At 35.7% G+C, this 25,614-nt stretch overlaps 3 protein-coding genes across 3 annotated transcripts in view; 1 reads left to right on the top strand and 2 right to left on the bottom strand.

The window, feature by feature from the left end:
• Positions 1 to 1,470: 1,470 nt before the first annotated feature.
• LOC116774376 (Krueppel homolog 2) lies at positions 1,471 to 7,272 on the top strand. Its single transcript, XM_032667094.2, has 6 exons — positions 1,471 to 1,628; positions 2,865 to 3,028; positions 4,526 to 4,710; positions 5,882 to 5,949; positions 6,028 to 6,161; positions 6,357 to 7,272. Exons 2-6 carry the CDS (start codon positions 2,868 to 2,870, stop codon positions 6,580 to 6,582), a joined length of 774 nt encoding a protein of 257 aa, XP_032522985.1. The 5' UTR covers positions 1,471 to 1,628; positions 2,865 to 2,867; the 3' UTR covers positions 6,583 to 7,272.
• Positions 7,273 to 10,320: 3,048 nt separating this feature from the next.
• On the bottom strand, positions 10,321 to 12,318 carry LOC116774410 (small ribosomal subunit protein uS3). The gene is made up of 4 exons (XM_032667138.2): positions 12,193 to 12,318; positions 11,597 to 11,900; positions 11,194 to 11,414; positions 10,321 to 10,531 (listed from the first exon to the last, which is right to left on the bottom strand). Exons 1-4 carry the CDS (start codon positions 12,223 to 12,225, stop codon positions 10,352 to 10,354), a joined length of 738 nt encoding a protein of 245 aa, XP_032523029.1. The 5' UTR covers positions 12,226 to 12,318; the 3' UTR covers positions 10,321 to 10,351.
• A 3,025-nt stretch (positions 12,319 to 15,343) lies between these two features.
• The window catches only part of LOC116774284 (neurobeachin), a 217,203-nt gene continuing 206,932 nt past the window's right edge, over positions 15,344 to 25,614 (bottom strand). The window contains 13 exon segments of the mRNA XM_061524874.1: positions 15,344 to 16,230; positions 16,375 to 16,526; positions 17,146 to 17,339; positions 17,838 to 17,971; positions 18,078 to 18,207; positions 18,620 to 18,781; positions 19,063 to 19,195; positions 19,504 to 19,607; positions 19,986 to 20,192; positions 20,735 to 20,954; positions 21,066 to 21,185; positions 23,381 to 23,521; positions 23,687 to 23,799. Of these exon segments, the coding sequence (XP_061380858.1) occupies positions 16,140 to 16,230; positions 16,375 to 16,526; positions 17,146 to 17,339; positions 17,838 to 17,971; positions 18,078 to 18,207; positions 18,620 to 18,781; positions 19,063 to 19,195; positions 19,504 to 19,607; positions 19,986 to 20,192; positions 20,735 to 20,954; positions 21,066 to 21,185; positions 23,381 to 23,521; positions 23,687 to 23,799 (1,901 nt within the window). The 3' untranslated portion in view covers positions 15,344 to 16,139.

Here is a 25,614-nt window from a genome sequence, read left to right as displayed (position 1 = left end):
GACTATTGGATAAGAAAAACCTCGACTCGATCGGACATTTAGTTGCCGAGAACATCGGTCGATTAAATGTGTGCGGGTGATATCCGCATTCGGGATAACGACCAATGAAACTAGTCAGTCGATAACTCGTTCGATACACAGCATGCGCTGACTCCATTCTAATGCCGGATTCAAGTTCTCACACAACGTATTAGAAGCACCGTGCATCTTTCTACTTTTAAGTAAATTTCGCATCCAAAATCTCTTTTTCTTTTTCTTCAAAGAAGTTATTAATTTCTTTTTTAATACACCGCAAACAGTCAAAATTGCTCCACAAAGCAATAATTGTTGATCCATGGCGAGTACGTCTGCTTATCTCAAAACCCACTGCCAAACTTTAGGTACCTAATTCTCTCGCACTTCAAATGCGGGCTCTAACGACCAGTGAAAATGGCTCCCCGCATGCGGGCCTTATCGCCTGCGTTATAGAAATCACCCGCACCCCGTATGCGGGCTCTGACGACCAGTAAAAACGATAAACTCTTTGCGGGCCCTATGGCATGCGTTACAGAAATCTCCCGCACCCCGAATGCGGGCCTTATCGACCAATGAAAATGCGCCTTTATTCAATTAAGGATCTGTTTGGTGTAGTTACTCTTTGTATTGATGACTGTATCCTTAAAGCCTCAACTTTTAGCCTTAAAATACATGAATAACAATAAATATGACAGAACAATTTTTGACGGTTTGAAAAAGGATTCAACCTCATATATACATGTCCCTTCTTCTTTAATTCCAATATAAAGGAACATACCCTGTGTTAATATCCGTTTGAAATAACCATTCAATTGTATGATTTTCTATATCTTAAAAACTCTAAACTTACGGAAAATTCCCCGATCAGAAAACAACAGCGTATATATATATATATATATATATATATATATATATATATATATATAAAAGGATCCTTATGGTCCACTCAGAAAGAAGCAATTTTTTTAAAAACCCATTGCTAGCAAACGAACGAGTCTCATAACGAGAAGCGTTCATCGTAGCATATGGACGCTACAATAAAAAGAAACAACAACAAAAAATTTATATAAAAATTATATTACAACACAGTTAAATTTTAAAATTGCCTAAATAATTAAAGAAACGCATAGTGCTTCAGTACTGTCTAAAGCAATATGGGTTTCTTTAATCATTTAATTTAAAAAAGGAAAATGACACAGTAATTTTACATCATTCGAAATAATGCTGTTTAAAGTTAAGTTTCATGGTGAATTAAAAACTTCATATTTACTCGACTTTTATGAAGTGAATAATTATATATCGTGTATGTCATTATAGGTTTAACTTATTTTATTGATATAAATATTTGTTGGTAATTTATATGTTAATAAATATTTTTTTAACATTTAAATCTTATTCATTATGTTTATATACATAAAAATTGTCTTTGCTAAAAACCATAGTCGTCAGAGATTATAGATGTAAGGTGATGTGACGTCACAGATAAGACGTGTGTCACTTTCCGCTGTCATTTCTACAAATCATGTTCATGGATTGCATTTCATACTTTTTAAATTAATTACGGAAGATAAATAGTTGTTATAATTGTTTTTAAGGCGTTGTTATAATATAAGGTGAGTATATTTATAAGCCACATATATCTTATTTATTACAAACGTATAACTTTAACAAAGATTGTGATTTAATTTAATTGCCTTCTTAAAACTAGTTTTTTCTACGTCGAGGTAATGTGTGAAAATGTGTTTTTCTACAATGCCAGTTATATCGTATTCAATTTCCTATTTTTGATAAAAAATAAAATGTACGTTATTCATAATTAATTGTAATACAAATCGATTCATATCCAAAAAAAATAAAAAATAATGAAGATTGTATCAACCCCATTAAATATATACGGTTTATTTTATGACATTTTTAAATTTAACTATTTGTACTCTTATTTAGCAGATCCAAAATTGGATTATGACCTATAATCAGTCACTTCACTATCTAGTGATATGAACAACTTTTATCTTAAACTGAATCTATAATGTGTGTATGTGTGTGTTTGTCTGTCTGTGTATGTATTGTATATAAATATGCAACATTTTAACAACTCTTATCTGTATGTTCATCATTTTTAATCCTTGATATTCATATAATACCTTATCATTGAAATATAAATAATTAATAGTGACAATTTAATGGATTTTCTTCAGTTTATAAAGATATTATCTTCTTCATTTTTAGTTAGTGGTGTCTCATAAAGATATTTTTTTTTTTATGAAATTGTATGTTCCTTTATTAATATTTTATATATTTTTTGTTTAATTTCTATGTTTAAGATTTTTTAATTGTTTACCTCCAAATAGATTTTGTAAATCTCAGTGACCTCAAAAGTTACATTATTCGTCTTGTGTAGCCGGTCATGCTTCAGTGTCTTAAAAGAAAGTGAAATGATGGTTGTGACACACTTTACAATGATTATGCTGCCATTTACATTTTTCATTGACTTTCTACTTTAATGTATCTCGTTGCTTCACACTGTATATATATTTTCGATGCCTTATTATTATAAGAAAAGCATTTTTCAAATACTGTTGTATTTATAATTTAGTGTAGAAGAACATGAAATGTGAACTTACTGTTTATCAGTTAATATATTTATAAATATATACATAAATGTAGTTTAAAACACTCCCACAATAAAAACAACCAGATTATTGCATTGATCGGTTCATTATAAATGAATTTTTATTCATCAACACACCATTACATTTTCTAAAAACTATTTTTTTTTTCAAACCAGTGTAGTAAGTTTTATATTTGTTTATCTCAAAAAAAGTTTGCGATCATTGTTTGTTATATAGAACATGGCTGAACCCAATCCTCAAGCGGGAGACACCGGCCCACCAAAGGGCATCCCAGCTCTTAAAGCACATGTGATCGCCAACAAAATAGATGTGGCCCTGTGGGGTATCAGACTGCTCACTGTATTATGTACTTTCGGATATGTACTGCCGGTGTTCAACAAGTGAGTATATATTAATGTTTATTAGCATATAATGTTTATTTTGTATTGAATATTTATACATAGACAATATTAACTGGTTATTATTCCTTGAATTATATAATAGTTTGTATATGTATGTATCATCAGAGCCAGTTCTCTATTTTTCTATTCACAGTATTATATTATTGAAGCTGAATTCCTGACTACTTTATTGAATGCATAAATAATAACATATAAAAGCTAAATGACATTAATGTAAGTACGTACGGCTGATTAATGTGATGTAGCAACAGTGTGTATTTTTATAATTTAAGTGGTATGTTTTTTAATGCTTTCATTATCTGTGAATGATACCAAATGTCATTTGTTATATATTTTTAGTTATTTTCTACTAATCGGATTCTTTTTCTCCTTGCTTCATACTTTCTGTTACTGCGAATCAAATTTAATCAAATTAAATGTCTTCTGACACAAGAGTTATATTACATATTCTGTTATGCATGTTTTTCCTTTTTTTTTTTTGTTATAATGAAAATGTTCCCTGAATTTGTGCTTCCTGACCTTTCCAATTTATTCAACAATTCCTTCTATGAAAAGTAAAAAAAATCATACAAAAATTTTTGTGCAATATTACTCATTTCTTTCAACAAATTCCTACTTTTAGTTTAGTTACTTCTATTTATTGAAGGATTCATGACCCAGCTCTCTGACTTTTGTTTTTTCATTGTTTTTATAGCTTTAGTTGTTTCTGTATTATATATATCTATCTCCCTCAACCTAGTTCCTAAAATCATTTCAATATTCGTCCTTTTCTTCATTATCTTTCCAAATCCATGCCAGAATGACTCAGGTTGCCTATTATTATTGAATTTTTTATTTTGAAATGCTTATTTCTTGGTTTAGATTCGATGTTGTTCAGTAACGCGAAATTCCGTGTCAGTAATTTAAACAATACAAAAATGTCTACCCAACATCTCTCGTTTCAGATATACTGACAAGTTTTCCCGCTTTATATCCAACTCAAACTTATATGATAAATCAATCTGTCCCCCTTTATGTCTTCTCCATTATTGATGTTCTTAAAAATTTCCTACATAATTTGTAAGACGAAATTTACGATGAATATAAAATTGTGGATTAAATTTATAATGACATCACATGATACTCATTTAATGAAAAATATTATAGGCTATATATTTCAACAGAAAATTGTTAAAGCGTAGTAATGGGCTTTAAATATTAATGGCAACCAAGCAGTTTAAACAATACTGTCCATATCTTTCAATACTTTTTGTTTTGTAATTATCAATCCAGTCCACAGTAGTTAATTACCAGATCGATCAATACGATATGTTACGTACATTTTGTCTTCCATAAAGCGGATTTTAAAGTGATTATAAAATCCTATTTAAAATGTGCCTTACTGCAGTATATAGGTATGAGGTACGTCAACAGTACTTTTCTCCTCCTACTGCAGCTATGTAATCTGAAGCGACACCTTTTTCTCTGTATCTTCAGTTCCGTATCAGCTTTCTACAAGGCGCTCCTCGCCAACGCGGCCACATCAGCTCTGCGGCTGCACCAACGTATCCCGGCGAGAGAGATCTCTCTCTCCCGGGAGTTCGTCAACAGGTTCTTCCTTGAAGACAGCGCTCACTACCTTTTCTACTCGTTGATATTCATGAACGTGGCGCCAAATTTGTGTATCCTTTTAAAAAATTGTGTCCTTTGACCTTCAGTAAAATTAATAGGATTTAGAGTCAACTTTCAAACCGAACTTGAACTGAAATCTGTAAGGTATTATTAAGAAAAAATATAATGGGACTTGAGATTTTTATCGATTATGTTTTATCGTAGCTGTAGATAAGAATGGTGAATAAGTAAGTAGTAACAGTTGTGTCGTGCTATTTTTCTAAATTATCTTTGACGTGTTAAGATGTTTTAAACGTCGTTATTCACGTTTTCAAGGGAGCATGATAGTCTCTTAACGAAACTGAATGTGAGTCGAGCGACGCTGCGTACATAGCATAGCTCGGTTACACACAAAAATAAATAAAATGTATATAAAAGTTTTACATTATATGTAAAATTAATGTTCGTCGGAGATGTCAAGGTGAACCGGCGCGGCGTCCGGCGATAAACAAACGACTTATGTACATAAATAATAAGCAACGTTTTTGGGAGACAATGTTTAAAAAATATTTCTTTTTGTGTAAATTATACACAAATTAGTTAAATTCAAAATTGGTCGCTTGCTACGTGAGGTATCTTATATACATAATATAATTCCTTAACGTCTTAGCTTCTCACATTGCTACTACATATAATAAAAACAGTTCCCGTGTTGTCACGTCTATGAATAATGAATGTGTATCTTCGTCTGTGACCCCGTCACACAACGGCTTCACGTTAACCTAATTGCTAATGTAAATATCGATTCCAATTTAATTCGATACAGCATATAACAGATAGTTTCCTTTAATGTTTTCCTCTTGTTTAAACACTTGCGAACTTTTAAATAACTATGGAAAGATAAAGTCTAAAAGATTCAGTCGCTATTAGTTTCTTGTTCTTGCATTGGATTGCAGTCAAAAGACTTGTCGATTTTACTACATGCGACGCTCGAGTCATAGCGACGAGGCAAATTTGTGGATAATGTGGAAAACTTAGATATTAACATTTAAATGAAGTAATTTTGATCAAATTATATATTATTAAAATCGGAAAGTTCTCTTAATACTGTAATAAAGATAATACATTCGAGCGGTTGACGTGGAGAAGTATAAGTTGAATATAATAGTAACATTAATTAAGGTGTGACGAAAGAGTAGGTATGTAATAATCATGAGCCAGTAGCATCCTTCACTGACACAGTGATACTCACGCCGATCTTCCTATTCGCTCTGTTGCACGCGGCGTCCTACTCTCTCACGATACTCGACGTAAGTAATAACTTGAGATACAGAGACTTTCAATGTATTATGAGTGTATGATACTGATCTCTGGATGTCGTGTTGTAGACCCTGGGACAGAACTCGATGTGGGTCGCTCGTCTCCTCATCTCACTGGTGGAGTTCCAGTCCAGGAACATCCTGAGAGTGGCCGCCCTCGCTGAGATCGTGCTGTTCCCGCTGGTGGTCTTTATGGCGCTAGTGTGAGTATATATATGTGTGTGTGTGTGTGTGTGTGTGTGTGTGTGAACACGACACCCGTAATGTTACTTAAATAATTAATAAGGCGACTCGAAGGTCGAATATAGAAAATACATAGACTGTGACCCGACAGCACAGCACAGTATGTGATGTTTAGCAGATAGAAAAATTCCCATGTTCACACGTGTGTCCGTCAGGGGGTACTGCGGCCTCATGACGCCGTTCGTGTACTACTACTTCGTGACGTGGCGCTACACGTCCCGCCGCAACCCCTACACCCGCAACACGTTCCGCGAGCTGCGGGCGGCGGCGGAGCGCGCGGCCTCCAAGCCGGCCCTGCCCGGAGCCCTGCGCTCCGCCATCCTCGCGGCCGTGCAGCTCGTGTGCCGCCTCGCGCCGCCCGCCGAGCCCCAGCCGCAGTGACACGGAACAGACCACACAAAACACAGATTCGAGGTTCACAGCCACAGATAATAAATATTTAATATACACACAACAACCTGCTCGTCCGCGACACACGAATACCCGGACCTTATATGACTCGCCTTGTGACCCGTCACACACAGGGGAAGAGGTGTCGCATACACAGGGCGTCCCTAGTGTGGGGTGTACAGGGGGCTTATGCAAAAAATAATTCAATTGTATTTCTACACTAGTGCTCGTGGACTGTGATCGTTTGTTCGTCTTATCTTTGATAGGACTGTCCCAAGTTTCAAACCGCTCTGTAATCAGTTCGTCTCACTCTCGGTCCATCGTCCGCTAGCGTCCTGTGTCGCGAGTATTTGCAAGTATTGTTAACGGGATAAAATGGTATTATGTTAAGTTTAATTTAATTTGTGAAGCGAGCAACGTTGGTCCAATTTAAGTTAGATGATAGTGGAATATATTATATACACCGCCGCCGGCCGATAATGATTTTACTGTACGTGTCTTATAAATGAAGTCGCCAGCCGTCCGCGGGTGCGCGGGCGCCGCGGGGTGGGGACACGGGGGACACGAGGCGGCGCATGTTGTACGAGTCATGAGTTACATTTTTGTAATTTGTATTAAGTATCATTGCACGTGGTTTGGGATGAATGTAGCTTGGATTTATAATAAAATGTTGGATACAAATAGCCTTTTATTTATTACGATCACATCCAGCGACGGCTGGATGCATACAAACATACTATACATACATGTATATACTACACTCACATGAAAATATAAAAACAAACGAGTCTGGTTGCCATATACGAGCCAGCTGACGGTTTGATGAAGGGAACTTATTATACGAGTTTAATTTGTAGTTGCAGAACGATCTAAGATGTCCGACAGCCCGTGTAGATATAGTAAGTCCTTTTGATGTTACTAAACGTGTGTAAATTTAATAAAATTATTTTTTTTTACCCGTATTTTATGATAAAACTTTTGTTTACATTCTTTTGCTTATTTTTATGAGTCTATCAAAGATTTTATTTCCATATCCAGCGACGCCCGCTCCGTCGTGATGGTAGATTCCGACACATGTAAGAACCAGTCACTATCGCTTTATTCTGTAACGAGTATATTCTACTGTTCTCTGTCACACCCTTTCATCACGCCAGTACACCTCTTTTTCACCTTGCCATGGTGTCTACTATATTTTTTTCTGTTGTACCTGATTATCTCTTCTATAATATCCGTAGACGTATATCCAGAGGTTAACTCTTGCTACGTTGCTTTGGTAAAATGTCAAGAATCTATTTTTGAGCTCGACTTTATGACAGACATGAAGCAATTAGTTCAGCAAAACACTAACCAGCGCCTTTGCATACCGATCAACTCAAGTCATTAATGAAAGGAAACAACAAGAATCTAACCCGATGCTAGTTTTGGGCTGGTCGTGTAATCAACAAGTCACAGTTTTAACTTTATTCGATTTCATCAATGCTTTTGATATCCCTCATTATAGCACATTTTTACAACACACACGTATTCCTTTCTTTTAATGTATTCGTACGGCCGTCCGAGCTAGACTGTGGTCGAAGCTACATCACTGGTCTCCGTCAACATATGGACTACTGACACCTGTCCGTCCGGATCCAACGTCAGAAGTGACCCAGAGCGACTTGCTGCTCCTTTACTTTTCGTATTATCCGTTAGTAATATAACTCATTCCATCACTTCCCACTATCATCTGTATGCAAATGTCATTCAAATATAGTCTCATTAAAAAAAAAACGATCTTTTCTCTACAATAGACGAAATTAACTGAGAGTTGACAGTGACTTACCTGTGTGTTAAAATTATTACCTCAAAGTTAACCCAGATCCCAGACCAATGTCTTGTTATATGGTATGTATCTATTAATGAAGATTAAGTGTAGCCACAATATTAATTTAGTAGGTATCTGTGCTGTGAACTAATAATAATATATAAAGATTCTATCACAACTTACCCATTAATTTAATTATTTTTATTCTTTATAAAAAGATTTATTAAATAGGGAATAAGCAGAGAAATAAGTACGTGTATTGACGTATTTATCACATTTTTATTTGTTATTTTTAATTGTGGTGAGTACAATTCGGACATTATTAAAATACTTTTCGTATTGTGATCAGAATCTGATGTAGAAAAGGATTGCTTTTTTAAAATAGGTATTTGTTTTAACTTGCGGAAGGTACTCTCCAAAAATTTGCGTGCTGTAACACTGGGCAGAAGCTATTGTCAGTGAATAATTTTGTAACTTGTAAATCACACCAGAGTATTTTAAACACAAAGGTTGTCTGTGTATTTGTTTATCTAATATAGGGAATATAGTATTTCAAGCCAAGTGTTGCAGCCCACTTCAAGCGTCCCGGGGTATAAAGTCCCGAGTGTAACTTATTAATTACACATACATATTTCCCATTCTACAGTAAATTAAGGTGTTAATATATTGTTCGAGGTACAGTTTTAGTCTTATTTTTAATGATCAGTTACTTCCAGTAATGTCCAACAAAAAGACAAGCCAGTATTTATAGATTTCAAATACAAGGTGATACTTAAATGTTGCCATTATAAAATTACAATGGCTCAGTATTATAATTAATTATGGGTAGTTTATCAATTACTCAGTTTTTTTAATGCGACTCGGTGGCGCGCAATGCCGAAGTGTGCTAATGCTTAATTGGAATATGAATTAGTTTTCTAGTGCACCAGCAGAGTGCGCTGAGTTCAGTGTTGAGAATAAAAATAGTCATACAAAAGTATAGGTCTGTAATAGAATATTAAAAAAATAGTCAATGTTTATACCTTCATCCATCCTCATATTAACTTTTTAACGGGTTCTGAATTAACTTTTTGAGTATTTCGAAAAAACTACAAGACGAAAGCTTTACAAATATTCTCAACAATAAACATTACTAATCACTCACGATAACATAAGTAAAATTTCGATCAATACCAACTTAAAGAAAAAAAACCTGTTAATTTTCTGTCACTGAGGTTGGTATCGATTGTACGCAACGCGAAAGCAGTACTTTTGAGAGTGCTTGATCGTGCTGTGGTTGTAACATTCAACGTGCTGTAAATGGGAAACTACCATAATCAGTCATAACAATTATTCTAAGGATTATAGTAGATTATAATTAGTACGGCACGGAGGGCGCCACTTGTAGCAGCACGAGTGTAGTGAAACCAGATTTAATTATTCTAAAGGCGTTATTATTATATTCTATAGGCATTATGCTTTGAGTTGCTTATTAACCTGGTTACTGCTGTCTCGTTCCGAGCTGGACTTTTCAAATTAATTATCAACCACGAAAGCAGTCACTAATGTTACTTGACGATCCTCAAGTGGCCGTCCGACCATCACCCCTCCAGCGACTCCTTCTGTTAACTGCGCTTTATAAACTCCATCCCACTTGGCTATTAACATTTATTACACGGCAGTATTTCACAAACGTCCCTTTAGCGGAGACGGGTTCTATACGGACAAGATGTGTTTGCCGCCACCTAGTTTTTTGGAATTTCCGTCCAAACTTAATCTTAAGAACAATTTAAATTATCCTCAAACTCTGTACTACTTTTTCTTCAAATTTTAAATATTTAAATCACTTTTATCTACATCTGGACATGAATAGTTAAGAAATTGTCTTGAGTTTCAAGTTTCAAACTTAGATTTCTGATTCAACGAGTTAAATGAAAGAGCTCGTGTATGTTTTTATATAATATATTAGCCTAATAGCTAGACAGCGACAGGCGCGGGCGTTGGTGCGGCGGCGGGCACCGGGGCCAACGACCTCACGTCCGAGGTGGGCTCCAGGGGCGCGGGCTCGTCCTTGGGCTCTGTCACCAAGATGTGGTCCGGCTGGGGCTTCTTGGGTCCGTTCTTGCCTTGTTGGTCCCACGGTAACATGATCTTCACCTGTTGTTTCATGACGGTTCATTTAATATTATACTCACATACACAGCAGTACCAGTTTCCATCGTAGCGATGGGTTAACCTTCATTAATTTCACTTCAACTATGAATGATTTACAGATTTTTATACATACAATAAGCCACTCGTCAAAAAGCAATTTTGTTATAAATAAATAACTAATCTTAATTTGGCCACTTACTCTTACATTAGAAAACTTTTTATAATCTGTAAATATATACAATAACTGAGCAAGTATTAAATAATTCTAATTTAAGTCTTGCTTTATGTACACATGTCATGATGAAGAACCTTACGGTGTGGTCTGGCATATATAATGTTTATACACTATTTTATACTTTGTATATGGGACATGTCCAGCCTGTACCGTCAAGAGCCCACACTGATGGACCCTCCAATAAACAAGCTGGTCACTCTACCACAAAAATTAGATTCCACACCATGGAGACGTGTGCAATCCCTGATTTTGTGGTTTTAGACATATATAATAAGACAGCGTGTTTTACTATTAATGATAAGTACATGAATACTGCTACTGAGGAAAAAAGTTGTGATAATTATAATCTGCTCAAGTACTTCTTATATCTACTAACATTTTAACTACATATGATTTATTGTATATAATGCTAATGTTATATATTGCGTACCTTAATACCGAGTACTCCTTGTCTGAGCAGTACATGTCGGGTGGCGGTGTTAACGTAGTCATTGCAGGGGTCTCCCGAGTGGATCATGAGTCCATCCACAAACTTCATAGACTTAGCTCTCTGACCTCTCAATTTGCCGGAGACTACGACTTCACAGCCACGAGCACCAGATTCCATGATGAATCTCAGCACACCGTAGCACGCACGACGGACGGCCAATCCTATAATTGATGTTCAAGGATCAACAACAACATTAGACTTGTCAAGAAGTTTTAACATACTTCACCAATAATAATGAATAGCTTTCCAAAGTCATGAAATGTTTCGTTATTAAGGATGTTGTTTAAAGTCTGTTCATGTTAATTTCTCTTACATCATGATAGTAAAATATTTAGTGACATACCTCCAATGAGTTTGTAACGTAGGGATTCAGCTTGAGCGATGGCACAGAGACCGCGGGTGGCGACCTTCTCGGCGTAAAGCTCGACTGAATGCTCGGGGATATTAAACCTCTTTTGTACAACTGACGTCAATTCACGGATCCTGCGACCTTTCTCTCCCAGTACGCTTTGTGTCCTGGTAGCCATAATGATGATTTCTGATCGGGTAGGAGTGACACGCACCTCCACGCCAGAGTAGCCATCTTCGGCCAACTCTCGAGTAAGGAACTCGTTCAATTCAGCCTTGAACACTCCGTCCCCGACGAACTGCAAATATACCGATAGGTTATGTTTATAATATCACATTAAGAGCTCTTCTACCTTATTTGCACTACGCAGACTTGTGAAACAGCTCAGAATTTTAGAATCTAGTGCGTTTTAAAAGTAAAGAAAATATCGTGTAAAGCACTGTTTGTTAAACACAAGATATCACATCCACTAACATCACAAGTAACACTACAATAATTCGTTTCATATCAACCCCTAAAACATTAAACGGTATGAGGACTTCAATCTAAAGAATATATTTTAGTAATTAATTGACGAAATTCTAACGTACTTTTCGCTTTTTGGAAATGTTGTTCACCGCCATGATTGCAAAAGGGAGCGGAGAAACTTAGAAAGACAGGATACAGAGAGTTAAACGTCAAAGTCACTTTACAGTATACGTTCAGAAACAAGTAACATACAAGTCAGATTAAATAATATATATATTTTTTTAATATAATATGGATATTAAAAATTACCAATGTTTAATAGTAAATTAATAATTACAAAAACATGTTTTAGATTAGGTGCGTGTTGCATTAATTATAACGGTAATGTCAGAGAATTTTTTTATCCGAAAAAAAGTTTTAAGGTATAACTTAAAAACGATTCATATTTGAAAAATTATGGAAGAACAAATAAAATCACTTAGTTATAGATCCGATTAAAATATTTAGATAGTATTTTTATTACTTGTTTATGGATATTATAATTTAATTAAATATTGACTTTTAAAACATTCTTTTGACATTATGTCTAACTTAGTTTTTAATGTTACAATGGTATAAAATTTTCTCTTTTCTCTTACAGTCTCTTTTAATATATCGTATCATTTTATTTAATTACTGGAGCTGCCTTTACGCCTAGATAATGAATATAATAGTTGCTCATTTCAACAAGTAGCAATAATTAAACAATTTTGCAAAATTTCACCTAAATAAGACAAATGATTTTCATATTTTTTTCTTTCTTTTCATAAATCTGAAACCTAAGGATAGGTTGGATTTGAACAACCCACCCCTCCCTGATAACTATATCAAAACAAACCTATAACAGTAACAGACAAGATAAAAAAACTAGCTCTATTGATATTTCACTTTAATTATTTTTTTTATACTTGTAGACTTATATTAATACTTATAGTCTTAACCTTAGTTTAGGGCTCCAGTATGAGATCTTTACTCGCTCTTTAGGATTCCAAGAGGATTAATTTTCTATATAAATCAATGAAAGCTTTTTGGTCTTCCCAAAATGAGTTAACTATCCCAGTCATTGGCGGCCCGTATCCTGTCATTTTCCGCCACCTTTTATATCCACTGTTGTAGAGGGAGTTTCTACCTTACGCTTACTCTAAAGCAGTTTTCACTACAAAAATATCTCGGGAACATCGATTATCTGTTCGTTTGAAGAATGACCGGCAAATATCCAATACACATTACTAATTCTTCGAGTACTTTTCTCAAATTCACATTTTTTTAATAAGGGTTCAATGGGGAAATAAAAAAAGACTAAGACATTATTGAATGCATTTTATTACATACGACCCCTTTAATACATACAAACGCACCATATACTTAGCATAACAATTCAATACAGACATTCGTCCAAAAATTAAATAACAGTAAATTTTCCAATAATTACGACTTAAACGAAATCCTCGCAACCAAGAAAAAATACATTTGATGAACTTTTGCTTATTTGTCTAAAATGCTCGCAAATCACATTTATATTTGTGATTTATTAAAAGCATGTGCAAAAGATGTTTTCAATTGTGTTATAATTAATTATTTGAATAATAATTATCAATTAATCAACTCTAAATTCGCTACACACGTCAATATAAGTACAACATATATTTTTACATGTCCATGTAACAACATAAATTTAATCGTAACTTTAACAATAGTTTATTAACTAAAATTTTTACTTAACTATATTTTCGACACTAGAATTATAATAGAAATGAATGTTTTGCAAAATTATATAAAATAAAGACACTTTCAACAACCTTTGCAATGATGGTCATTTAATCTATTCTCGGTAGCGACTACTACTATAAATTATTCTAAACTATGATTGACTACATGTTCAATAAGTTTATTACATTATAAATATAAACCTATGAAACAATATATGAAATGACAAAGGCAATCCATATAAAATCGTAAGCATATGATGAATATTTTTTACGCGTAATAAGCGAATCCTGAGGTAACTGCATCTGACGCCATTGAAAGCCCAGTTAGTAGATCATGAAATGACAAATGTCAACTGTCACGTTAAATATGCCAATAGCCATACACTAAATGAAAACTTCAAAGTGATCTGTCGCAATAGGCAAAACTCGTTGAATAGAAATATGATTATAGTATTATACAAATGTCCTTACACTATTAAATAAAAACCTTAAGTTGTAAGTCAACATTACTCTTATAACTATCCTTATATTAATGGACAGAATTGCGTGTAGCGTGCTGTTTGCGTGCTGGTGGTGTTTTATAATTAGTAAGGGAATGACAAGAAGCAGTTTTAATTTCGTGTTCTTTTCTATATTTAACTTTAAGTAAACCCTATCTTAGAAGATATTTAACTAGAAATTGTTATCTAAGTCGTTACTAAACCGAATATGTGGTGAAGATTAGAAGCGATGATGAATGTCCTAGAGCAATCTATTAATCCACTAGAGATTTTGAGCAGGCGAGACATATTTTGAGTTGTCGGAATAGGTTGCAGCAACTAGTCACTAACAATCTCTTGCAGCTCCTTATAGAAAGTAAGCATCTAGCAAGTTACAAAAAAATTTAAATAATTGCTAGTGATTGTAACATATAGCTATCATAAGAACATTATTATAACTATAATAGAAGTAGAGCGCCAGCTCGGAGGCCGGGCTCTTATAGAGTAGACACTACAGTGGGACGTGAGACAAGGGTTCAAGGATTATTTGTACAATTTTCTAAAAGATACTAAGAGAATTTGTAACTAGAATTGGCTAGAAAGGATCTTAACATCTTAACCTAGTGTCATAGATTGGGGAAAGTAGGCAGAGAGGTAAATTTTACTATTATTTAACCAATGTCATCTGTAATTTACAATAGTTTTGGCACAGATATCAGAAGATATATTTATATTTCTAGTGTGCATTTAAAGCCTAAATCACAGAACGGAAGGAGCGGTGCCAGTGTGGATGCAAAAATATAGCATTTAATTGTTTTTTTTTTACAATAAATACAATTGCATAAAAAACTATTCTGGTGTGTTTTTCCCAGCCGTGACATATTAGCTTAACAATATAACTAGTCTAAGTTATTGACATTTGCGAATTATATTTAGCATTCCGTCTACGCTATCAACAACGTTAGCACATTCCTGCCACACCAAAGTAACAGAGAACAGATATAAAAAGAAACATAAAACAAAAGGAAAATAAAAAAAATACAACATAAGTCAATATGACCATTTAATAAACTAAAAACAGAATAAAACAATACAACAACAAACTTTATTAAGTACTAGCCGACCCACCACCGGTAGAGGTAAGATAGAGGGACTCGGAATGCTTTGAAAATAAATAGAATACTGGAATAGGACAGAATCGAGTAAATCATTAAGTTCATTCAATAAATATTACTACATTATTGCACATTAAATATAATAATAAGAACACAATCTCAGGGCTGAAGGACGTCAGGGAAAATTAATCCTACTAGTAAATTATTCACTACGATTTTTGCAGTCAATTAATTTGCATGGCACTAATTAAAATAATCTTGATAAAAGAAATAATTCATTTTATACAAATTAAAGTAAACAACATAATATTGGAATGTTATAAATATAAAATTTCACTTAATACTACACGCGCACCCGGCGGCGGCCGTGCTCCGCGGCTCGTGTTAACGGAGTCAACATTGGTTAGATCTAACATTGACTTTGTTTGCAGTTCTTCGTTAAATTTAAATTGCACATCGATTACACGAATCCAAAAATCATGTTTTTACAGAGGCATTGTGATAAAATATTATTATAACAATGTAACGGATGAGTGCAGTTAATGTTTTCAGGCATTCTAATTGTTTTTACGAACGCTTTAGCAAAAATAAAATAAATATAAGTGTTGCCATATAAGAGTCCTTATTATAAAGCGTCGTTCGAGTGAACGGTGCACGCCGATGTCGATCTTATGTTAAAGCAGTAACAATCATAATGTCTTATCAAGTTTCCGTAACAGCTAACCGTCTAATATCGTTGTTGGTACTCGTGGTGCCATCTGTTGAAATCTATATGGAACACCACGAGCGAGCCGTTCTCGAGGCCGGCCAACAGGAATCTGGAAGGAATATTTATTATCATTTAAGTATCTCCAGTCGTGTCTGAGGGCGAACATTATTAAATTTGTGTTTTTACTCATAAAACCACAAATAGCCTTAGTAGACTTTTCGATGTCTTTGTGTGTGTGTATGACGTATCCTACCTCTGGTCATGTGAGAGCGCCAGGCTGGTGACGGGCGCCCCGGCGGGCGGGAAGGCGTAGAGCGGGGCGAGGGTGAAGGCGCGCCAAACCTCCACCACGCCCGCGTCACCACCACACACCAGGTACTCCCCACAACGGGATAGTACCAGACACTGGAAGCATATGACACATTAAAATGGAAATTAAAAATGTTTTCCATATATCGCATGTCGCATTACGACTGGCCGCGAAATATGGATACAGGAAAATATGTTTGGCAGAGTCAACAAAGCCAAAAGAGAAGCGGCAGTGATCAAATCAGTGGAAGTAACATTTATATAGTTGTAATATGTAGCTCATCCGAGCGAGTTTTAAACATTATTTTTGTTTTTTGGTCAGCGATGAATAAACACCCCAGTCAGTTGTATGACGTGTTACCGGATGGATCATTTAGTTCAGTAATCTTGTTCTGTTACGATCTAAAAACAGAAACTACTGATAGAACGAAATAAAAAATATAATTTGAGAATTTTCTAGTCATTCGTGTGTAAAACTACGTACAATGTGATTAGTAGCTTTTATTCGGTTAACAATTTTACCGTTTCATACAAAATGAAAATATTTCTAATAAAAACAAGTATATTCTTAATATTTTTGCAATACATTCTTGTAGCGACATCTAGTGACAACTATGGATCACTATGGCAGACGGCAGCTTCCCAACTAGCTACAGAGTTTTGGTTTTTAATTACTCATAGAAGCTCCTAGTATATTATTCTTTCGTAAACTGACCTGGAAGTTGTCATGATGCGTCTCGTGCCTCAGCTTCCTGCCGTTGAGCGTGAAGGCGGCGAGGTGTCCTCGCTCGTAGGCGACCACCACCACGCCCTCGCGAGACAGAGCCAGCTGCTGCGGACCACTAGCGTCCCGGCACAGGAGGGAGCGGAGCAGCTCGCCGAACGTGGTGTGGATCAGCACGGGACCGTCTGAGAGTAACACAGAGAGGGACGACAATATATAAGTACCTTTTATTAACTATGTGTGACTAAGTAATATATCACAGATGGTGTTATGGGCTACGAGAAGAGCCGTTAAGTGAATCAGTATAACTAGCTGGTGATGTAGTACATATTATAATGTAGGAATGTATGGCCCTTTCTCAGCTCATCTTCTTATACGAGTATAAAGCCGTACAAGATATTTCATCGAATTACTGAAGAATGAAATTTAGCCTAGCCTGCCTTAAGGTCTTAATTGAATAATCACAGTCCAATTTTTTTACATCCTTTTGGAAAAGAGATGATACTCTTAACAAATATAAACAAAACCTAGAACCACCGCCAGGAAATTGGCCTTCAGATAAAATTATCGGTGCGAAATCGGTCGGTTCGTTAAGAGAGGTGCGACGCCACGGTCAGACATCCGCATCACACTCAGAATATCTCTGTTCTTCCGTCGGGTGTTAAACAACCAGTACTACTAACTTATAGAGGATGATATGACAAGTCCCAATTCCGCGGACACCAGAACTCCGTTGAGGGCGGCGTCGTGTCCAGTCAGAGACACGCGGGGGGCGGGAGTGTCACCCTCACCCACTATACCGCCGTGACGAGCCGACCTGCGGACAAAAGCGAGGGGAGGTCAGACGAAATGGCCAACGTTGTGAGAAATAATTGCTCCTAAGTGTTATAAACGTCAAATCGGGAATCAAACCCGTTCCTCACCAGTGCCACAGCAGCACGGTGCAGTCCTCCGAGCCGGACGCGATGTAACAGTCCGAGGTGATGTTACACTCAGAGCGCGACACGCACGTCACCACGCCGTAATGACCGAATATTATCTGGACTATTTTGGCTGGAAAGGTCAATGACGGACAGGTCAATATGACTTGTAATAAATTAATGAACAATCAAATAAGGATTTCTAGTATTTGTTCTTTAGGTATGTGCCACTGTTTATGCGCATAAGTTAATGTGACTATAATACATCAGACTTCAATAAAGGTAACGTCATGTTAAGAAATTTCAAACTTCTGAATTTGAAAATAGTTTTAAATGAACACCTTTGCTTTGCTTAGCTTTCGGTCCAAAGTTGTAGCTGATAGAGGATCATAGTAAGCCTGTTAAGTAATCTGTGTCAGGTATCACAATAAGGAAGATTCCCTCTTATAGATATCAGATAACCTAACCTAATCTAAGTCTCTCAAAGAACAAAATTTAGAATTTTTTGGCTGAGGGTAGAAGTTATAAGAACATAATTTACTGACCGGTTTCCGTAGAGAAAACTCGGAAGCTGTTATCCCAGAAGCCGGCCGCGATCAGAAACCGGGAGTCGACTGTTGTCACGAAGCAGTTGCTGCGAGCCTTCACACGCTGAGAGAAGTTATCTCCCAGTTGACGTCTTGATAGAGCTTGAGCGCCCCCGGCCGCTGGGGATATATTAAATATATGGATATATTCCAGATGTAACCAAAATATATGCTTAGAGCTCTATAAGAGAGCTTCTGGACTTTGAAATGTCAGCCACAGATGTTGAAGTAAAGAGAAAGTCTCTCAGTATCCAATATCCATGGCAGATTGCTTTGCTTCTTGCTTTTTTGCTTATCATTATTGTAAGTAATGAATACAGTAAGACCGACGTGTGGGTAGCGTCGCTTGTGTCTTTTCTTAGAAACTACAAACTAAAGTAATAAGTTTAAAGTGTACTCACCCCAGACGGGGTCCATGACTAGTGGGTGATGTTGTTGAGGGTGAGGAGGGTGATCCGTGTGGCGAGCTGGTGTCGAGTGAGCGCAGCCGCCGCCCGACCAACGGTGGGCCGCAAACGCCCTCGCAGCGGACACCTGGCGAGGAACGAGCGAGGGCGTCACAAAGCAGAATCAAATATAATTGTGTTCATATTTTTCTGCGCCCCAATATAAATAACTAGCTTTATTTTTATCCGCGTGGTGTTTGGGTTGAGTTCAGAAGAAGATATAACGCGTGCTACAAATATGTATATGTAAACCAGTAGCGACATCTATCGTCTGTTTCAGGTGACTTCATACAAAATATATTACAACTGTTGCAATGTATTTGCGTGTTACAGCAACAAAAACATTCAGATAACTTCCCAATTGTAATATAGGAATACGAGCTATAGGATACATACAGTGACCGCGGCCGGCATCGCCAGCTGAGGGTAGGTGTTCGCTGACACGTGAACCACCGCCGCGTTGGACGGAAGCTTCAGTCGCAGACACACGTCATCAGGAGCTGGGATTGAGATTAAGAAGTGAGTGAGCTGGGCGGAAAGACGATAGGATTGTCTTGTTGGATTGTCTTTTATTACAACGCAACTATTGCAAAATTGCATTACATGGTTTCTTGCTGACTTCCAAGAGACCAAGACGTAGTTTAAAATCTTTGGGTTGTCTCTCACTTACATTTTCAAAATATATCATAGTCTTATTTATTATTGAAAATTTACGTAATTATAAAAATTTTAAAGAACACAAAAAGACATTCTAGAAAATAAAGAACTAAAGAAGTGAGTATAGATGTAAAAATTCAAGAAGATTAACAACACTGTTAAAAACAATTCAGCCTTCGTCGATGTTAGAGGCAGGTCACGACGACTAACTAACTACTAACCAGCAGCGAACATGAGCGGTGCGAGGTGCATGGTGGAGGCGCGCGGCGGATGAGGTTCCGCGAGGAGCTGTGCCGGCGTCTGGCCGAAGCTCCTTATCTGGTCCTCTACAGCGGCCCGAGTGAGGGGGTCGGGGATCTGGTCGATACGAGCTCCTCCCTCGTACGTGAGGTAATAGAACACGTTGGTCGCTCGGACCGCCTCAGGGCCTGGGTCATAGAGACGAGTCAATTAACATTTTTATAATGCACTAATTCTGAATATATTCAAATGTCGTCACCGCGATGACTGGTGAGTAGCTATTACAATATTTACATTAAAATTTATGACAGCTATTTTTGGTTCATCTTACCTAACTGAAGGGTTACTCTATATTTGTGGTTAGTCTCTATATTATATATATATTTTGATCAAAACTGCGTTTGTTAGAACATTTATAAAATATGTTTAAGTATATTAATAAGGAATTTAATAAAAGAAAAGTTTAATTCGTCTCGTTTCCAATGTACATGTCGGATGAATATTTTTTTTTAACATATAATCGGAGCAGTTCATTTGATATTTAAAAAAAATTGATATATTTGTGGCTAAATTGCTAAAAGTTCTAAAGTTTATTTACTTTTCTTATCTTATTTAGATGGTCTTCCTTTCATTAATTTTTTGAAAGACTAGCTCATATATAACTATATAAAATATATAGTACAGTATATATATATACTTTACATCAATAGGTCTTATTAAAAAATCTTACCTCGTTGTTTATAGCCAAATATTAAATCTATCCACTGGTGTAGTTGGCAGCTGACAAACTCAGACTCCAAGGCCATTCTGTTGATCCTCACGAACTCCTCGGCTGACGATGCCCAGGGCGGGAGCAACACGTCACCGGAGGGAGACTCCGCTATCCCCAGCTTGTATCCAGAACTATTCACAAGCATTTCCGGTAGGAAGAATAACTCTGGAATGAGTTCCTGTGAAAATAAAGTCTCATTAAACTTTCAAATAACACAAACAGTAAAATGAACTTTAAAATACGTGAACTCTGACAACATCAAAATCTCACACAACGAGAGTTTTCCTACCTTAACATCGGAGGTGTCTCTCTGACAGTTCTTCCAAGACATTGCGATGGATGAGAACAGTCTGTTTGGGTGATCGAATTTTCCCCCGTGCAGAGCCAGGAACATGGTTGTCATCGGTTCCTGATACAGGACACCAAATTATGATAGAACTCTCAAGTCACAAGTCAGTGATACTATATTTTTGGTCTCTTTTTAACAAGCTTGTGAGTCGGAAGGTACAAATTAAAATACGTAAGCGTTTGTATTATAGCAATAGATATTTTTTGTATGTTTCCATACATTCTCTCTAACTGTCATTTAAATACGAAGTTGATATACTCTTTCACGATCTCAATACAAATAATATATTTCGTCTAAGAATTAGAAAGGAATCAAAATGGAACTTCATCAAAGTGAACGGCTCTCTCTTTATATTCTGTCTTAATGTTTGTAATAAATATAATGAATACAATGAGTCATTCTATTTTCATTACATCCAAATAAGCGGACACTTTTACTTCAAGCATCACATCCAATAAGCGGCCTGCGCGTGCGCATCTGTTCACAGCCGTCGTCGCTCGCCGTGCGATTGTTTTGACGTTCCACAAGTCGCATTCAATGAATATAACACGTAATTCATTATGATCGCTCCGCGGTACGCTTTGACTGAGATTATATTAACGTAGGGAATACGTACTAATAGAAATACGAGTATATTCTCGGATCAAAAAAATATTAAAGTCGACGAACTCTCTATATATAATAATAAATTTCTCATGACACACGAATTATTGGACGAATCAGAAATTCAGGCGATAAATATATATGAGTTATTTAATTGCTCTCAGCCATTAGAGTTAAATGGTGGCATATTTAAAGGAGCGTTTGTCGTGTTACATATATCAGTCTCAGTTTTTGTTGCTGCGTCGTGTGAAAATGAACGAACGTCGGTCGTCTCTCGTAAATCATGATCTCCCCGCTCATACGTCATTACGCTTTTAATTTTACGATGAACGAACATAGCGGTGTGGCTCCAGTTGCAGCGAATACAGATATACATTTGATATATATTAAAATCGATGGTATATTATATTTAAAAATGTATAATATTCCTTATCAAGTGGAACTGATTCAGTAGTTTTATTCTATTAAGGTTTATAAAAATCAAGCAGTAGATTGTTCGAAAACTTTGTTTGCTCTTAAAATCAAAATCATAAGCAATTTTTATATTTACGAGTATATAAAACAAAAATTCCGTTAGTCCAACCTCTCACATCATGTAGGAATATGTGTATATAGTTGTTGTGTATGTTATGTAATGAGCAAGTAAATAAAACTATCTCCATCGTTTTATACTGTTTTGTTTACAAAATATTATAAGAGTCACTTAATCCCGTCACATTTAACGATGTGTATTATCTAGAAAACAAAACAATGATAACAGCAAACTATATATAAAGAGAATAATCCATATTGAATATACAGGACAAAATTCTTATCTTTTATTAACTTGTCCATCTTAAACTCTCAACGAACCCTAACTAGTCACCTTAATGGCGTCTGGGGAGTGTAATAAGACAATCACATTTCTAAATGTGTTAGACGCACTGAGATCATTTCCAGCGCAGGAAAGGAAAAGATAAAATGAAGTTATTACACCATTTAATATATATTCCATGTTACGTCAACAACTTTTATAATTACACACCAGCTAGGTGTTAAGAACTGCAATTAAACATGATTGTTTGATTACGAAGGAAATTGTGGACAATCAAAAAGTAGGTATTTTTATATTTAAACCGAGAAAATAAGTTGAACTATTATAAATAATTGTGTCGTTAAATGTAATCGAGAGCCGTCCGGAAAGCAGATTGTTTGTATTTATAAAGTTTAAGGAAAATAATGAAATATCCACACTATTGTACAAAAAACAAGACCCTGGGATCCTAATTCCTACAAAAGAAAACTATATGTAAGAGTTTCATTATAAAGAGGTGAGTATTTTCCGCTATTAATGTCTGTATAAATGAAACTTTAAAATATAAACTTAAAACAGTTTCATAATTTGGTTTCTACGGAAAAAGTATCGACAAAATTGTATTCGTGTGGTTGTTGAATCACAATAACGAGGACTCCGCAATAGATCGGATACATCAGAGTGTCAGCTTTAAAAATTAATATCGATCTTTGCCATTGATTCTTAACCAAAATAAAAATAAGGAGAAAGGTTAGTGAGGTATAACAAATAATAATAAGATTCCGTTATGTATGTGGGACGAAAGACTTCACAATTTATATGAAAAATTCAGATTAATATAAAATATCTGTATACATACAATTCGTACGAGCCAATTGAGGACGAATGCGGCGGTGGAGTAGTGGGTCCCGTAGTGGAAGGGCGGCGTCGACTCGTGCTCCCACGTGTTGTAGCGATCCTCGAAGTACGCGCGCCGACTTGGGTTCAGGGCTCCGATGGGCTATGGATAAGGAATATTCTTTGCCGGTTATATCAATAAGATCATTTTTGAATTTTCTTCAAAAATTATATGAAAAAAATGTATATGAAAAAAATATTTTCTGTAAGAACATTTAGTTACTAATATTTATACTGACGGGCCGTCCACTAGGTTAGTGTCGCTTACCTTGGACAGATCTCGGTAGTTGGAGGGCTGGCTGAGATCCAACTCTTCGCTCTCGTAGTTGGTCAACACCCAGGGGAAAACCGGGTACTGATTCAGGTCATTGTAAGTACGGCCTGTCGATAAGGTCACCGGTCATTTAATGATAACATAATTTGTTGTTACATTCGACCAGAATGTAGAGGCGTTGTGGCGTTTGGTGTGGGAACATCTCAAGTGCAGAAGCAGCACTTATTTGGGATGATATGATGAAGATAGTAACCTTCTTAGAGAAGGTAGTGTCAAAATAGTTATGACGACAGCGTGTTGTTTTGTGATAGAACGTATGTTTTTGTCTCTTTATTAAAACTTTTGTGTTCCCTTTAATCCTGATTCTCCATGTTGCATATTCCACAACACATCTGGAGCTACTTCTACAGTATCTCTACAGATGGTCTAAAAACTTACAACGTACAAATAAATTTTGGAACTTGTCAAGAATTTTTTTTTTGTCATGTAATAGGTGGTAGAGCCTAGCTGTGGTCAAGTAACTTCATCTCAAACATGGGCTGGCTTGACTGGGAAAGTACCAACCTCTCATAGAAGATCGGCGTGAAGCAGTCTCTAACGGCTGCGTTCCGTCCGATAAGTGGGAGAGCCGGTTGCCCTTTGCCTGTTCCCACCCTTACCTACCATTTCCTTATCCCCATCCCTCCCTTTACCTAAACAACCGAGGTTGGCAACGCATCCGCAACATCATTGTTGCGGATGTCAATGGGCGACGGTGACTACTGCCCATCAAGTAGGCCGTCTGCTCGTGTGCCATCTTTCACATAAAATAATGTCAAAACTAAACTATAGAAATACATGCGTCATATACTGAGACATACTTTATCTTAAATCGGACCTGCATCTCGCCGAGCCGCGGGTAAATGTCATTTTATTTAATTACTGCAGGATTTGCATTGCGATACAATGTGAGCCAATCGCTATAGTGTTTATCACTGACATAAATCACCGCCAGTTACATAACTGTACAATGATACGTTTCTTAATTTTTAATTACATTTTTATATTAAAAAATTAATACAAAACGCCACCGACACTACGGATTTATTACTAGCAATAAGACATTAAAATTAATTTCAACAAATCCATGCCCACTTAGTCACAGAATTCTTTCACCTTTATATTTTATATTTGTTGACTGATAACCATTATATTGTAAAAGAATTATTTATCCATTAAAGACATTTAGACAGATTAAAGAAAATACAAGTGACATTTAAACAGAGCGATATGTCTTTAATGCTATTGAATTAAATGTTACTGCAATTTAATGAAATTAGAAGCAAGTATTTTGCAAATAAAATATTTTGGGTATAAAAATTGTAAAGTAATATTTAAAATAAAAAAAACAATAAATGAGAAATTATTTTTGTATACTCTGTACACTGTATTTTACATAACGGGTATTAATTTGGTTATATCTTATTATTTCTAATCACACAAGTAAACAGCCTTAGAAAATAAGACGTCACACTTAGATAATGTTTATAAATTATTTAAGATATCACATTTTAATAAATAAAAAAAGGGAAGAAAACGTTATTACTATAACAACACCTTTTATATTTTATAATAATTTAGGAAATAAAAATAAACAAATTAATAAGTTGTAATTCCTAAAAGGAACGTCTTATATAGGAGTTTTCAAAATTTACGAACTATCTTGTGACATTGGCATTTTGAGTTAAAAATATGAAAATAAATTAATAATTTACTAATATCCAATAATCGGCATCACATAACTTACAAATACTTCTAATTTTAAAACAAGACTGATAATAAGTTAAACATGAAAACACCAATACGTTAGCAATGATGAACTTTGACCTCGCGCGGTCACGAGGTGCCCGTGGGTCATGTACTGCATGCTGTTTATTATCAGT

This window comes from Danaus plexippus, chromosome 26 (assembly GCF_018135715.1).
Source record: "Danaus plexippus chromosome 26, MEX_DaPlex, whole genome shotgun sequence".
Classification (NCBI taxonomy): domain Eukaryota; kingdom Metazoa; phylum Arthropoda; class Insecta; order Lepidoptera; family Nymphalidae; genus Danaus; species Danaus plexippus.
Note: the sequence above shows the minus strand (reverse complement) of the source record. Positions and strands in the feature narration are given on the sequence as shown.

Coding starts and splice junctions, on each gene's coding strand:
- LOC116774376 (XM_032667094.2), top strand. CDS start 2,868: ATGGCTGAACCCAATCCTCAAGCGGGAGACACCGGCCCACCAAAGGGC. Junction 3,029..4,525: donor GTACTGCCGGTGTTCAACAA/GTGAGTATATAT, acceptor CTGTATCTTCAG/TTCCGTATCAGCTTTCTACA. Junction 5,950..6,027: donor ACTCTCTCACGATACTCGAC/GTAAGTAATAAC, acceptor GTCGTGTTGTAG/ACCCTGGGACAGAACTCGAT.
- LOC116774410 (XM_032667138.2), bottom strand. CDS start 12,225: ATGGCGGTGAACAACATTTCCAAAAAGCGAAAA. Junction 11,901..12,192: donor ACATTTCCAAAAAGCGAAAA/GTACGTTAGAAT, acceptor GTATATTTGCAG/TTCGTCGGGGACGGAGTGTT. Junction 10,532..11,193: donor AAGGAGTACTCGGTATTAAG/GTACGCAATATA, acceptor ATGAAACAACAG/GTGAAGATCATGTTACCGTG.